The following is a 15,134-nucleotide window of genomic DNA, read 5'->3' as shown; positions in this document are numbered from 1 at the left end:
CTAGTTATAATTTGAAAAGAATTTTCTGTTTTATTTATTAAAAAATGTTTTGTTTTATGAGAAGAGTTTTGTGATATTTTTTTTTTTTTTTTTTTTTTTTTTTGGGGTGGGGTTTCCGCGGTGAACTGCATTTTCTTCGTTCTTATCCGCACGGCCCTGGTCAAACCGTCCATTTACCAACGGCCCAGATCCAACACCAGCATCAAGTCCCGCCCCCACCCCGCCCTCAACGATATAAAATCTGCTCCCCACATTTCATGCCCTACTACTGCTGCCACTGCACAATTTTTTTACAAAACCTCAAGCAAAAACCTTCGAAGCCAAATCCAGAGCTCTCTGCAAACGACGCCGTTTTGCTTTTTCCTTCAGGTACTCCCCCGAAGCAATTCTTTGTCCCCTTCGGTTCGGTCTCGGATACTCGCAGTACGAATTAGGGTTTAGCGTGCGAAACGAAACCCTAGGTTTATGGTTTAGCTCTGAAAACATAGGTGTGGGATTCTGTGTAATGGATCTGAACCACGCGTTTTGGTTTTTATTTTTGTGAAATTATTAATTGTTTTGTTTAGCTTTGGTGGTTAATGTTTTTGTAGATTGGTAGCATTTGTTAACTCTTAGTTCACAATGTTTGTTAACTTTTAGTTCACAATGTTCACAGCAATATTTACCGCTAAGAAATGTTTCAGTGGTCATAATTTCATGTTTTAATCCTGCTCCATTTATAGGAACAAGGAGATTATGCCAAATACTGAATGTTTACTGTGCTGAACAAGTAAACATACTGTTTTAGATGATTAAGGTATAACCCAGAAAAATAGATGATTGGGTTATATATTTAGCAAGATGTAGGGTAAATTTCTGTATTTTTGGCTTGTTCTAGTTTCTAATGTCTACAAATAGATCACTTTCCTGTTAAATGGGTCTTGAAAACCTGTTTAGGAAATTGTGACTCTAATATAAAAACTTTATTGGACTTTATAAACGGTCCAAAACTGATCAGAATTCTTTCTAATTAGAGGTATATTTTCTGTGTCTACTTGAGTTGTGCCCTTCTACATTTTTAATGAGATTGAATTACTTATATAAAAAAAGGCTAACCAGAATTCCCCTACCTCCAAGGCAATACCTATATCCGTTGCCGTGGCACCACTGCTGCTCCAACACATCTGTGTGGTTGTTGCTGCTGCCTACGACCACTGAACTACCACTGCAGCTCCTTAATTGCATCATGACTGCCACCCAGGCACTGCGACCAATTGAGCTCCGTTTTTAAGTTTTAACTATGTAACATGTGGCAGTTGGCACCTCTTTTCCCCTCTTTACTGCTGCCATACCATTGGTACCGACACCTTGACCTCTATTGCTGCAATTTGAACCCACTACATTACTGGGGATGGAAATGATACCAGCTGAGGATAACATGGGAGTGGTATAAGATTTTTCTTTTTCTTTTTCTCGTTAAGGGGTTTTTCTCTTGTATACTTATTGTGTACTAGGGTTGTGCTCCTCTGTGCTTTTAATAAAATGCATTACTTATTAAAAAACAAAACATGGGAGTGGTATAAGTTTGGGTCTACAAAAGTCCAATTGTTTGGAAAAAGTGGGTCCTTTTCATTGTACATGAATTGCGTAGGAACATAATTGCCTAGTGCGAAGAAAAGTTATAGATCATTGTCACCTGATTCTGTTGCTTTCAATTAAACAATGGACATCTGATAATAGAACGTGCCTGTGATACGTGTTCTACCAACATCCATTTTTTTAGTTCTTTTATTCTTGACCTCTTTTTGTGCAAATTAAAACTAACATTGGTGAGAAAAAAGAAAAGTATTAACGTATGACATTTTGGGCAAGTTCATACTTGACAAAGCTGTGCCTCCAGTCATTTATGATCCTCAGTAGCAAGAAGGTGCTCCCAAGAGACCCTGGGGACCTAATAACATGACTCTTGCTTTCCAATTGATTTTTTAGCTTATAATTGTTTGTCATGCTTGCCTGCTCCTCTAACTGAGGAAATTTTTTCTTGGGCTTGGCTTGCCTTTTTTACTAGCCAAAAATTCTAGCTCGAGCTCTGTTTGCTTGGCTTAGCAAACAGAATAAAAAACTCAACTCTAGTTTGTGTTTCTTTCTTTGATTTTCTACTCTTCACATCACATGCATCAAATATGTTAGACCCTCAGTTGCCTGGCTGCCTCCCCCCTCCAACATCCTTCTTGTACCTTTCCAAATTAAATCTGAACGTGGTTAGTGGTTGACAAATATTTTTTTGGATTGCCATTGCAATCGTTTTTGTTTGAAAAGAATTGATGCAAACACATGCAGTAAGGGTGCATTTGAATGCTTATTGCTTTGATGTTATGCATGCTCTTCCTGAATTTATCAAAAGTTACAGTTGTAATACTTTTAGTCTTGCAGGGTATACTACCAAGTAACAATTTGTTCATCAAGTATGGGAGACAGTGAAACAGTAGTTTCTGAAACGTCTGCTGCGATGGACTATGCTCCTGCAAGCTATACTTCCACTGGCTACGCTGATGCCAGCTCAAATGTTGTTCCCAATACTGATGCTTCCCCTTCCGAGGCTACTGGAGATTTTGCTGCTTCTGCTTCTCTAGCTGATGCAAATTCAACTGTTCCCGGTGGTTCTGATTTAGGAGATGGGAATGTATATGGCACAGAACCTAATCCTGTCATGCAAGAAGCTCATGTGAATACAACATTTGAACCTAAGCCACCTGTTAGTAGTGAGAAAGTTAGTGATCCAGAAAGCGCAGCAGCAAAGTTGTCTCAAGTAGCTGGTACTAATTATTCCGTTAATGCTAGTGTTGGTGAAGCGGGAAATCTGGCAGTTGAGAACGGAAATGCTTCAGATAATGTGGGTAGAGCTGTTGATGAGCAACAGTTTGATGGTTTTGGTATGTTTTTTTTTTCCTCTGCAATTTTTGTTATATTGATTTGTTATGGACGAGGCTGTGATTTTTTATTTGTTATATTTATGTTGATGAGCAACATGAATCTGCATCGTAAATCACGAGCACATGATACAAGTACACAATGTGGAAATCATTAAAGTTTTTGTGAAATAACTTGAAAAGCCAGTTCCAGCACTACTTATTATATCTTCCTTATTCGAATTATATTTTACAGACATTTTATTTTTATTGTAAGTGCTAAATATGCCAATAAATCAGCCTGTTTGCTTAAATAGCTTTGAATTGATCTTTGTTTATAGAAAACTTATAAGTTTTAGACAGATGCATCTGATATTGAACTTCATGATTTTTGCTCCATGTATTTATTGTCTTGGTTTGATTGATCTTGTTTTAAACCCTTTTCCTTTTTATTTGTAGTACCAGCTATGTCCGCTGATGAAGATCGACTGTGGAACATTGTGAGGGCTAATTCTTTAGATTTTAATGCATGGACTTCCCTGATTGAAGAGACTGAGAAGGTGGCGCAGGTATGTGATCATTAATTCAGATGTATGATGAATCATTCAGTTGATTTTGCCAACCTTTTATTGCGAGGAAGGTTCTCAACCAATTGGCTATGTGGTTTTGATGGGCTTATCTATTTACATGCTAGATTGCACGATGGTATGCAATTTCAAATATGTTCTGTGTTGCATCTCTCTTTATCTGTCTGATACCTTACATGAACTAGTTGTTGCAGGTCAATCTACATGCCTACTAACAAGACAACTAAGACATTTGTTCATTCATATGCATCTTTGTATGTGTAGATATTTTGGCTTTCTGAAACAGTGCTACTTTATTTACATGCTTATATGTTAGTATGTTCTTGCCCTTTTGGTTGGAAAAAATCTCCATTTACATGGCTTTTGAAAGGGAATATCACCTTTTTAGATGGTGACTACAAATTGGCAGGATGGCATGCAATTTCAAAGATGGCCTTTATTGTATCTCTCTTTAGCTTTCTGATAATTTGGTTGATATGTACATTATGGCTTTCTGAAACACTACTAGTCTATTTACATACCTAGGTGTTAAAATGTTCTCACCCTTTTGTTTGGAAACAAATTTCTATTAACCTGTCTTGTGAATGGGGATATCAACTTTGCACATAGTAACTACGAATTTGCAATATGGTCCATCAAATCCAAAACATAATTTCTTTTTAAACTTCCTTGATTTATTTTATTTTAGATTCTCATCTCTAAGAGAACCTCGTCGTGACACACTTGAGATTTCTAATTTTACTAATAAATTCTTATAATTTACCAAAAACAATCTGAAAATAACACGTCGAGTTTTGTTATATATGATAGTTTCAAGTTTTTTGAATGTAGAGGCTCCCTATAGGGCTATATGGTTCTGTGGCCCCTGAGATGAAATATTTTCCTAGAGCGCCATTGTGAGCATATGTGAAAATAACACGTTATGGGCTGTTGCTTCTGTAAAAATCTGTATTTTCTTTGTTTAGATGGATTCCTTTTTTGGGTTTGCGTAATATGGTATACTAGTAAATGTGTAACGAACATGATTTCTTTTGAAATTTTTGTAATGTGTTTGTTCTTTTTTGTTTTTTCTTCTCTCTTTTTCAAAATTCAGTATACTTTTTGATGTGAATTCTCTTGATATATTTCTTTAGAGCAATAGGCCTTTGCCGTGGCTAGTTTTTTCTTCAAACTTCTGCTCTCTACATTCCTGCCCTTCAATTATGTGGTTGGTGTTATTATTTCTTTAATATAATTTTGTCTCTGCGCTTTGGAGGACTTGTCCTGGTGGAACTAACATATTCCTCTATATCCCTCGTGCAGGAGAACATATTGAAAATACGAAAAGTTTATGACGCTTTTCTGGCAGAATTTCCTTTGTGTTATGGTTATTGGAAAAAGTATGCAGACCATGAGGCGCACCTAGGTTCGGTTGATAAAGTTGTGGAGGTTTATGAACGGGCAGTTCAAGGAGTGACCTATTCGGTGGACATGTGGTTGCATTATTGCATATTTGCCATTAGCACATATGGAGATCCAGACACTGTCCGAAGGTAATAGATGTTGATTTATGTCTTATTATTATTATTATTTGTTAATAGGCGTTGGGAGATCATGATTGCATGGTTTCCTCAGTCACAAGGCTATAGTGATTTTTTGCTGCTAACATCATTTCAGTATGCCTGCAACAGTGATTCTTCACATTTATGGCGGAAAGGTTTGATGGGAATGCACTTCAGAAATACTTTTTTCTGATGTGCAAACCCTTGATTTGATGCTACTGTACAGGGTAGCTGTCTTTAGGATCTTTTTCAATTCTTTTGTCTCGTTATACCCCTTCTTTTCTTGCCTTTTTCTCCAAAGGACTGTGCCATAGTAATGTAGTTATCTTTGAAGTATGGCTACCTTAAACTTTGACACTCTGAGGTGCATCAATATGCAATTTGCTGCTGGGAAGATCTCGTCAGGTTAAGGGCTAAGATGGCCTCTTTCACTGCTCCATTTCTCGGACATAGTATGGTTTATTTTCAGGAAGGTAAATGCAGCGCTTGGAAGTGATATGCTGTTACAATGAATTGTTTCTTCTCCTTGTCATAGTGTCACTGTCACCCATTCATGGATGTGCTTGTGTTAACTGAGTTGATGCTTTTACTTATAGAATCACAGTATATTTTATTTTTATGGTGTTTCAGGCTCTTTGAACGAGGATTAACTTATGTTGGAACAGATTACCTGTCTTTCGCCCTTTGGGATAAATATATTGAATATGAATACATGCAGCAGGAATGGGGCCGCCTTGCTATGATTTACACCAGGATTTTGGAGTATCCAAATCAACAGTTGGATCGATATTTTAACAGGTAATTCCTTGACTCCTTTTACGTTGCCCATATATTTATTTATCGGCCTCGTACTCCTTAGTTGTGGGCTTAGGTTTCTTATGTTAGCTCTATGTTTCCTGTAAACTTCTTGTGCTCGTACAGTGTTGCATTGAGCACATTTGGGTTGGTTGAAGGCCTTTGTGGCGGGTTTTGGAATTAGTGTGGTTGGATATTTCCTCACTCCTAATTGTGATCTTTGCTGGTTCACTAACTTTGAGGGAGGATTTTTGTAGTAAGCTTGATATCCTTGGATTTATGAACATATCCTGCCAGATTGCAATTGCTTATTTTGTAATCCTCCATATATGCCTTTAATTACAACATCTTTGTATCTCCCCAAAGAGCCCCTGATGTCTTCAAGATTTGAGTTTTGTTTTTAGTTGATGTCTCCCTGGTCATATATATATATATTTTGTGGTTTCATGTCTTGTTTATTGAGATATGGTGTTATGCACCTCTTGTTTGTTGTTTTGCATAAGATTTCCCTTTTGAAGTTTTATATACATCCCTGGTGCCTATGGTTCTACAGCTTCAAGGAGTTAGCTGCAAGTCGACCTTTGTCTGAATTAAGGACTGCTGAAGAAGCTGCTGCAGCAGCAGGTGCACTTTCAGAGGCTAGTGTCCAAGCAAACGAGGGAGAGGTTCATCCTGATGCTGCGGAACAATCTCCTAAACCTGTAAGTGCTGGCTTAACAGAAGCAGAGGAGTTGCAGAAGTATATCGCCATTAGAGAAGAGATGTATAGGAAAGCTAAAGAGGTCGATTCTAAGATCATTGGTTTTGAAACAGCTATTAGGAGGCCATACTTTCATGTGCGGCCCCTCAACGTTGCAGAGCTTGAAAATTGGCATAGCTATTTGGATTTTATGGAAAGGGAAGGTGACTTTAACAAGGTATTTGAGTTATTTGTTTTCTATTTCTCTGGTTTGTAGTTTTTAGTTGTCCTCCTTATTACAATTGACTTACAGTTAAGTAATATCTGCTGCCCGATATTCTTTACTGGCTAAACGTTGGATGAAGCAACTTTTTAAACGGGAAATTGAACTGAGACTTAAAGCATGGACCTTCGATTTGGTTTCTTTAAGGCTAAGTACTTCAATCCCTCATTTGTCAGTGGACGTTCCAGGTTGATGATGTGTTTGTATAGTAAATTTTATTCTTTTTAAAGTTCCAATGTTATGCATGCAGGTGTCTTCTTATCTTCCTAACCATCTGTCTGTCAGGCAAGGAGGGTCCCTCCCTTCGTTTTTGAGGGGCCCCTCTGTTCCGCTAACGGAGTATATCTTATGCATATCTCCTTTGTGCTTTGTGATATCCCTATTTAATTTAATGTGAATATGGCTGTATAATGTGATGTTGTTTTCCTTTAATGTGAATCAGGTGGTCAAGTTATATGAGAGATGCCTGATTGCTTGTGCCAATTATCCCGAGTATTGGATACGTTATGTTTTATGCATGGAGGCTAGTGCTTGCTTGGATCTTGCAAATAATGCTCTTGCTCGGGCAACCCAAGTCTTTGTCAAGGTATGAAATTCCCCATCAGAATATTCTTCATTGAGACATTAGGATAGAGATAGAGAAGTAAAGTACAGCAGGAGACTGGAAAATAAAGTTTGGGATGGGTCTATTCGAGCCAGAGGAGATGAAGAGGAAGCAACATGCCTTGCTGGCTGTGTTGAATTGAAGAATAGGACAAGAATTTTCCTACTTCTCTTCTGGCTTATCATTCTTTGGCTGAGAAGCGCCTAGCGTTAACACTCTGGTAGGAGGGATGGGGATAAAGGGGAGTGACAAGTAAGGGAAGTTTAGTTTCCTTACTGTTGTTTGGCTGGAGGGAAGGGTAGAAAAATGAGTATAGCTGGGTATGTTTGGCAAAAATTTCAGAATTGGTTTTTGCTTTTCAAATGCTGAAAATTCCTCTCAAATATATCTGTATGGAAAACTTTTCCAAAACTCTTTTCACTTCCCAAATATTAGTTATCCAAATGGATTTTCAGATGCGACCCCACCAGTAACACTTTTCAAAGCAAAACACAAAACTCTTCTCAAAACAAAAACAGTTTTCACAAAACATTTTTCAAAAAATAAAACACAATGCTATAAAAATTAAATACTATATATATATATTTTCCATGTGTATAGATTATCCATGTACAACTATTTATTTATTTTTATTTTTTTAGGTGTGGAGGCTGCTGGTTAAATGTACCTAAATTAAAAAATAATTACCATAAACTTTCGGCCACCCTGCTGTGGTGGCCATGAACTTCTGGCGGCCCCACAGTGGCTGCCATCAATGTTCGGCAGCCCCACAGTGGCTGCCATTAATGTCCGGTGGCCCCCACAGTGGCTGCCATTGATGTACGACAGCCCCGTGTTGGCTGCCATGTACTAGCGATTTGCAATGAATGTTTGGCAGCCCCGCAGTTGTTGCCAAGAACGTCCGGCGGCTCTACGGTGGCCACCATGAATGTTTGGTGGCCTTGTGGTGGCCGCTAGGACAGTCTGGCATGGATGCTTTGGTGGCCACCACCATGTAGTGTAAACTACAATAGTTTTTTTTTTTTTTTTTTTTTTTTTTTTTTTTTTTTTTCCTTCCTTTGGGGGAACACTTTCAATTTTTTATTATTTAAAATTTTAAAAGCACTTTTCAAAATTTTACCAAACGAATTTTCAAACATACAACACTTTTTCCAAATGTAGCCCCCACCAAATCAATTCTAAATTTTTACCTTTTCCAAAACCCAAAACACATGTCAAAATTTTGCCAAACCAACCCAAAACACTTCTCAAAAATAAATTTTCCGCTTTGCTACTATTTAAATAGTTTAAATTGAGGGTTAAAAAGAAATTTCATGAACTTGTATAGGAAGCCAATTCTCCCTCCTGTAATCTGCCTGTGTTCTATTTCCCTTTCTTTGTTAGTTAAATAGATTCTGGGTTGGAAGACCCTTTCAACCATCATTTAGTTCTTAACCTTTCAAGAATTGTTCTTCTTTTAATTATAGAGAATTTAAATTGCTTCCCTCATATCATCAAGAAAAAAATTTATAACATGATATATTTGAACTATTAATGTTGTTTGCAAATGAGTCTTATCTATTTTCGTCTTCCTATGTTAGCGTTCAGCCATGAGATATGACAGTTATTTACTGTCTTTATTTTTTAATTGAATTCCCTTATATATGATATATTTTATTTCACCAAATTTATAACAGAGACAACCAGAGATTCACCTTTTTGCTGCTCGGTTTAAAGAACAAAATGGGGATATACCTGGTGCTAGAGCTGCCTATCAACTAGTAAATGCTGAAATCTCACCTGGTCTTATTGAAGCAATTATTAAGCATGCTAATATGGAACATCGGCTGGTATGTTGGACAAAGAACACTATTTAAGGTTCCAATTTCCCACAAATAGGTTAATTTTTTTTTCCTTTCTTTTTTCCACTCAATCTTTTCTCTTTTATTGCAGGGGAATCTGGAAGATGCTTGTTCTTTGTATGAACAGGCGATTGCAATTGAAAAGGGAAAAGAACATTCACAGACATTACCGATGTTGTATGCGCAATACTCTCGGTTTTTGTACATGGTAGGTTGGGCAACATCTTTGTGTGTTGTGTGTTTGGTGTAGCTTATAGATATAATGATTTTTGTTTGGATTGATTCTCAAGACCTAACTGTATTTCCACTCCTCATCTTTTGTTTTATTTTTTTGGGTTAAATACCCCTGAGGTATCTGAGTTTTACGTGTTTTTAAATTTAGTACCTCAGTTTCATTTCATATCACAGGTAGTATCTGAATTTGGAAGAAAAAAACCCTAGGTAGTACCTGTCAGATTTCTCGTCCAAATTTCAACTTCTCGCCACGTGTCAACTGCTGAGGTTGACACGTGGCACCACATAAAAAAAAAAAATTAAAAATTACAAAATTAAAAAAAAATGATTAAAATTAAAAAAAATGAAAAAAAAAAGAAAAAAAAAGAAAAAAAAGAGGGGTGGCTGAGCCACCCCCTTGGCCGGTCTGGCCGGTCTGGCCTGTCTGGGGTGGCCGAACCACCCCCTATGGGGTGGTTCGGCCACCCCACAGTTGAAAAAAAAAAAAAAAAAATTTTGAAGGGTTTTGGCCCTAGGGGGTGGCCGAACCACCCCCTAGGGCCATGGGGGCGGTTCGGCCACCCCAGACCGGCCAAGGGGGTGGCTCAGCCACCCCTCTTTTTTTTTTTTTTTTCTTTTTTTCTTCTTTTTTTTTTCATTTTTTTTTTAATTTTAATCATTTTTTTAATTTTTTAATTTTTAATTTTTAATTTTTTTTATGTGGTGCCACGTGTCAACCTCAGCGGTTGACACGTGGCGAGAAGTTGAAATTTGGACGAGAAATCTAACAGGTACTACCTAGGGTTTTTTTTTTCTCCAAATTTAGGTACTACCTGTGATACGAAATGAAACTGAGGTACTAAATTTAAAAACACGTAAAACTCAGGTACCTCTGGGGTATTTAACCCTATTTTTTTTTTTCAAAAATCTCTCTTCACTGCTTACGACTTATGCAAGTTTAAACTTCAGAGATTTTGCAGTTGTTTTTGTTTCTTATTACCTTTTCTTTTTCTTCGAGGAGTCTTTATCAAGGTGAACATGGCTAAAATACACTTTCCGGATTCTACTTTAGGGCAAACTACCCGGACTTGCTACATGAGTGTTTCAATCTAAATAAGCTTTTGTTTCTGCCTCTTTTAGATGTTGGTTGTTTCTTCTCTGTCAAATGAACTGAATTTCCTGATATAGCCCCCATAAGCCTAGTACTGTATTCATCCATTGGTACTTCCCCATGGGCATTTTGGTGATTGATCTATGTTTTGATATCAATATATTGTAGCTGATGTCTCTCATTCAATTTGATTTTGTTAGCAGGTTTCTGGTAATGCAGAAAAAGCTAGGGAAATTCTAGTTCAAGCACTTGAGCATGTGCAACTTTCAAAACCACTGCTTGAGGTTTCTCTCTCTCTTTGACATTTTTTTAATATCATCTCAATAATGTTCTTACAACTAACATGTCGCTTTTGCTTCTGTAACCTGCAGGCTTTAATACATTTTGAGGCAATTCAGACCTTACCAAAGCGAATCGATTATTTAGAGTCTTTGGTTGTTAAGTTCATAGTTTCTGACCTGGAGAGCTCCAATGTTGCTAGTCCGGGTGATAGGGAAGAGTTATCTTGCATTTTTTTGGAGGTAAATTGTTTAGCAGTGATTTATGATTACATGACTTTTTGAGTGGAAAAGATAGAAGTATTACGTGTTGTTTTCTGTGTAAGATCTTGTCTGGCAAGTTTCAGGTTTCTGGTTTCTGCAACATCCTTTTTTTTTTTTTTTTTTTAAATTTTTTATATAGTTTTAAATTTTTTTTTTTTAATAAAGAAATTGAATTTGAATAATAGAGGGGAGGGTGAACTCGGAGCTCTACCTCTAATAACACTTCCTCTCCTGGTAAGAACAGAGTGGAGGGTGAAGTTGTTGGTTCAGTTGCATCCTTAACTTCAAATCTTGAAAAAAAAAATGGGAAGATTGAAGAAGTAATTTCAGACTATCCGCTGAAAACTATTTGCTCATATACTCCTAATTCCGTTTTGAGAATTGTATGTTTGAGATTAGATAGTTGCTCCAAGCAAATCAAAAGCTGTAAATTTGTGCATTTTTTTTTTGGTTAAAGGTCTGTTAGCTCTTTTTTCTTGTCTTCTATCTGCAACTTGGCATTGTGGCAGTAGACAGAAGATCCTCTCCAGTTGTGTGGAATTTCAATAAGCACTTCCAATGTTTTTGTTGAACATTTTTGTTTTTTCCAAAAAAAAATAATAATAATAATAAAAAATTCTATTTGATTTTTGATTGATGCTTTCAATGCTTTTTCCTTGTATAAGGAGTTGTTGTTTGGGTCTGATGGGATGGGTTTGGGCTGAATGGTAATGCGCGTGTTCTTGAGGCTGAAGTCTTTTTAATGTTCAATGCATCATAATTATTTTGTCCCGATGAGTAATTGCCCTTAATATTGTTATAATGGAGTTTATACATTTTTTTGTCCATAATTGTTACTCTTTAAAGATAAGTGTGTAGTTTAGGAATTAGTATGCATCTAAGTTGAACATCTTCTAGAATGACAAACACCCATTTCCCTTGTGTTGATATTGTTTTTTCCTTCAAGGAATTATACTTGCTTCGAGATCTCATGTGCTTGCATGGACTTTTCAGTTTCTGAACGTCTATGGAGATGTACAATCTATCAAGAAGGCTGAGGATCGGCATGCCAAACTTTTCTTGCCCCATAGAAGCACCTCAGAATTGAAAAAGCGCCATGCAGAGGATTTTCTAGCATCAGATAAAACGAAGATGGCCAAGTCTTATTCTGTTCCTTCACCTGCCCAGTCTTTGATGGGTGCATATCCAAGTGCGCAAAACCAGTGGACAGCTGGTTATGGTGTACAGCCTCAAGCTTGGCCACCAGTTACGCAAGCACAGGGACAACAGTGGGCCCCTGGCTATACCCAACAGGTAGATTGCTATTTCTTTATAATAACTTGTTTACATGCATTTGTACAAATTTTACTTGTTTGACATGGGCTGGCTGAGGAAAATCTTTTACTAGCTTGCTATAGTTTCCACATTATATGGATTTCCGTGTCATGGTTAGTATTGGTTGTTTCCAATGATTGCGTTTTGTTGGTTAAGAAGTTTGCTAAGTAATGTATCAAATGGGTAGAAGTGTTAATGCAGATTGGGGAGAATTTATTTCTTTGTGTTTCTTTAGTCGGTGCAAAACTATTTATTTTAGAACTCCTGAAAAAGCAGCATAACTATTGTGCTCAAAACAACTGACCTCGACTATGCCCTTATCTAAAATAGCCATTGTGCCAAGTGTTGTTTCCATGTCCTGAATGAATCAAGAATTTTGGGTAGTTGAGGATTTAATTTTCACTCGTAATAAACAAGACAGACTGTTATGCGAACTGTGAGTTTGGTTCTTTCAAGATCATCTGCTATCATGTATAATGAGAACATGTCCCCCTCTTTCAAGATTAAATGTGCTGATAATGTTTTAATAGATTTCCAATTGCATGTGCATAAGCAAGGTTGTTTAAACTAGCCCAATTTTTTTTTGAAAGACCTTCATTTTTCATGGATGTTCTTTCCTAAAATGGCATCTTGCAACAGGCTGCATACAGTGCATATAGTGGTTATGGAAGCAGCTACGCTAATCCGCAAATAGCAACAGCAGCACCACAAACTGCCGCTTATGGGACTTATCCTAGTACATATCCTGCACAGGTACCTAGTATTGTTTGTCGCTTATTTGTTGTGGTTGAAAATTTTCTAATGTTTTATTTTTTTGCAAGCTGCTATAATGATCACTTTTTGGAGTTGAGTCACTCATTGACGATGTCTTTTGTGATATTACATTGGAACTGTTTTTGTTTTTGTTTCTTTTTTATTTTGTCTGAATTTTCATTTTCCCTCTTTATCTCTTTTTCTTTGGATGGTTTATTTGTTGTTCGGATTGTTAGCAGTTTGGGCAGTAAATGTGAGAGTCCCTATGGGACTCACCTGCCCAAACAACTAGGTAGGCTATCCGAGACTTGCTTGGGCAGATGAGTACCATGGGAACTCTCTCATATTTGCTGTCTAGATTGCTAACAATTCGAACAACAAAATTGCTTGGAATCTTTATCTGTGAATTACACCTTTAATCCCTTTGGTGCATGTTAATCTTTGTAACAGTTAAGAAAAAAAGGCAGTTGGACTATGAAAACTATTCCCTTCCCCCCCAAACATACACACACAAAATTTCTAAAGCTGACAGATTTGGTTATAATTTCAGCAGCAGGCCTTCCCACAACAAAATTACGCAGCACAACCCACTGCAGCAGTAACGATGGCGGCCCCAGCCCAGCAACCTGCTTCAGTTCCTCAGGCATATTATGGGAGTTACTACTGAAATGGCAAGACTCTTCTTGCACTGTTTTGCCGGCTGTAATCTATTGGTTAACTTTTTCGTCTTTCACAGACCTGACCCGTACCATGAGTTTTTTAGACATGGGTATGGTGTAGCTAACAAGACTCAAGGGCTGAGAGGTCCCTGTTTTAGTTGTGATACTAGCAATTGTATTTTAGTTTTATTAAAAAATTTTTTTTATTTTTTTTATTTCATGTTTTCTATGGAGAAATTTGTGCTTGTGTTGTGCCCTTTTATACTCAACTCTTGATATATAGACGTGCCTTCCTCACTGGGGTTTAAAGTCGAACAGCTAAGGATCGGTTGGCTTGGTGCTTGCCAGGCCCTTATGTTTACTGTTTCAGTGAACAGACGTGAGTGACCGCTTCATGTTAGGTTTTTAGTTGGCAATTTCAATGTCAATACATTTTTGGACCTAAGTTTTAGGTCTAGGGTTCAGTCAATATATATATTTTGGAGCTGAAATAATGAAAAATCAATAACATATTGCTTATGTTGTCCTGCCTTTTGGTGTGGCCAACTTAGTATAAAAGTCTTATTTTCTCCAATTCTATATAACCATTAAATACAACTCATCAATTTGAAGAGAGGCGTTATTCCTTTTGTTAAGAGAGAAGATTATCATTGTTCATGAACCTAAAAGATCATAAACTTCTCATAGTTTTTGTTTAGCATTTCAAATCACAAAAAATGCTTTAAGTCTTCAGAGTCAACAGATCATAAGCTCTTTATAATTTCTTGTTAACATATCATAAATTTCAAATTTACAAAGGTTTTGTAATTACAACAATTTTTATCATTAAGTCTTTTTATAATGGATGTCTTTAGGGTTTGCTGTCCCTCGAGTGGTTTTACTTTTTCAAGAGATCTTCAAAAAATAAATAAATTTCACTTTGTTACCTAATTTGTGTTAATATATTTTTTGCTCATTCTGATTATGGTGACATTATCTGTTGTGATTAAATTGATAGCTGTTTGTTTTGTAAATTGAGTTGTTTATTAATTTGGGTCTATATCCGGAATTTTCACTTTGGATAGAGCTCTTGTGAACCTCTAGTGGATCTTTCGACTCTGATGGTCGGCCCATAAATTGCTTTAAGCTCTCCTACTGTTTTTATACCCTTTCATGGATTCGAGATACTTTATCATGGTTTCTAAACCTTGCTTTAGGAAAAGATATTGATGGTATGTTTGGTAGAGTTGAACGATGATTACTAGTAATAGAAATACAAGAAGTTAGAATGAAAGATTATTCTTATTCATTTGTTTGGTGATGACTAGATTTTCTCATTGGAATT

At 36.8% G+C, this 15,134-nt stretch overlaps 1 protein-coding gene across 7 annotated transcripts; it reads left to right on the top strand.

The window, feature by feature from the left end:
* The first annotated feature begins 230 nt into the window (after window positions 1–230).
* LOC133856979 (pre-mRNA-processing factor 39-1) lies at window positions 231–14,025 on the top strand. Of its 7 annotated transcripts, none has more exons than XM_062292056.1 (14): window positions 231–369; window positions 2,413–2,912; window positions 3,348–3,457; window positions 4,778–5,007; window positions 5,647–5,814; window positions 6,365–6,728; window positions 7,216–7,359; window positions 9,054–9,206; window positions 9,310–9,426; window positions 10,743–10,826; window positions 10,914–11,063; window positions 12,078–12,377; window positions 13,038–13,151; window positions 13,702–14,025. In XM_062292056.1, the coding sequence occupies exons 2-14, from the start codon at window positions 2,447–2,449 to the stop codon at window positions 13,816–13,818; spliced, it is 2,517 nt and encodes an 838-aa protein (XP_062148040.1). In that variant the 5' UTR covers window positions 231–369; window positions 2,413–2,446; the 3' UTR covers window positions 13,819–14,025. The 7 variants fall into 7 exon arrangements, with proteins under 7 accessions (XP_062148040.1, XP_062148042.1, XP_062148039.1 ...); XM_062292058.1 differs by having other exon boundaries at window positions 2,405–2,912; XM_062292055.1 differs by lacking the exon at window positions 231–369 and adding an exon at window positions 1,376–1,426 and having other exon boundaries at window positions 2,405–2,912; window positions 3,354–3,457.
* The last annotated feature ends 1,109 nt before the right edge of the window (window positions 14,026–15,134 follow it).

Source organism: Alnus glutinosa, chromosome 14, assembly GCF_958979055.1.
Source record: "Alnus glutinosa chromosome 14, dhAlnGlut1.1, whole genome shotgun sequence".
Lineage (NCBI taxonomy): Eukaryota > Viridiplantae > Streptophyta > Magnoliopsida > Fagales > Betulaceae > Alnus > Alnus glutinosa.
This window is presented reverse-complemented; position numbering and strand designations above follow the sequence as displayed.

Bases quoted from the DNA above. Each gene is read 5' to 3' on its own strand.
- LOC133856979 (XM_062292051.1), top strand. From the start codon at position 1,391: ATGGAAATGATACCAGCTGAGGATAACATGGGAGTG. The intron at 5,008-5,646 runs GTAATAGATGTT...ATGGTGTTTCAG, and splicing joins GATCCAGACACTGTCCGAAG to GCTCTTTGAACGAGGATTAA. The intron at 11,064-12,077 runs GTAAATTGTTTA...TGGACTTTTCAG, and splicing joins TATCTTGCATTTTTTTGGAG to TTTCTGAACGTCTATGGAGA.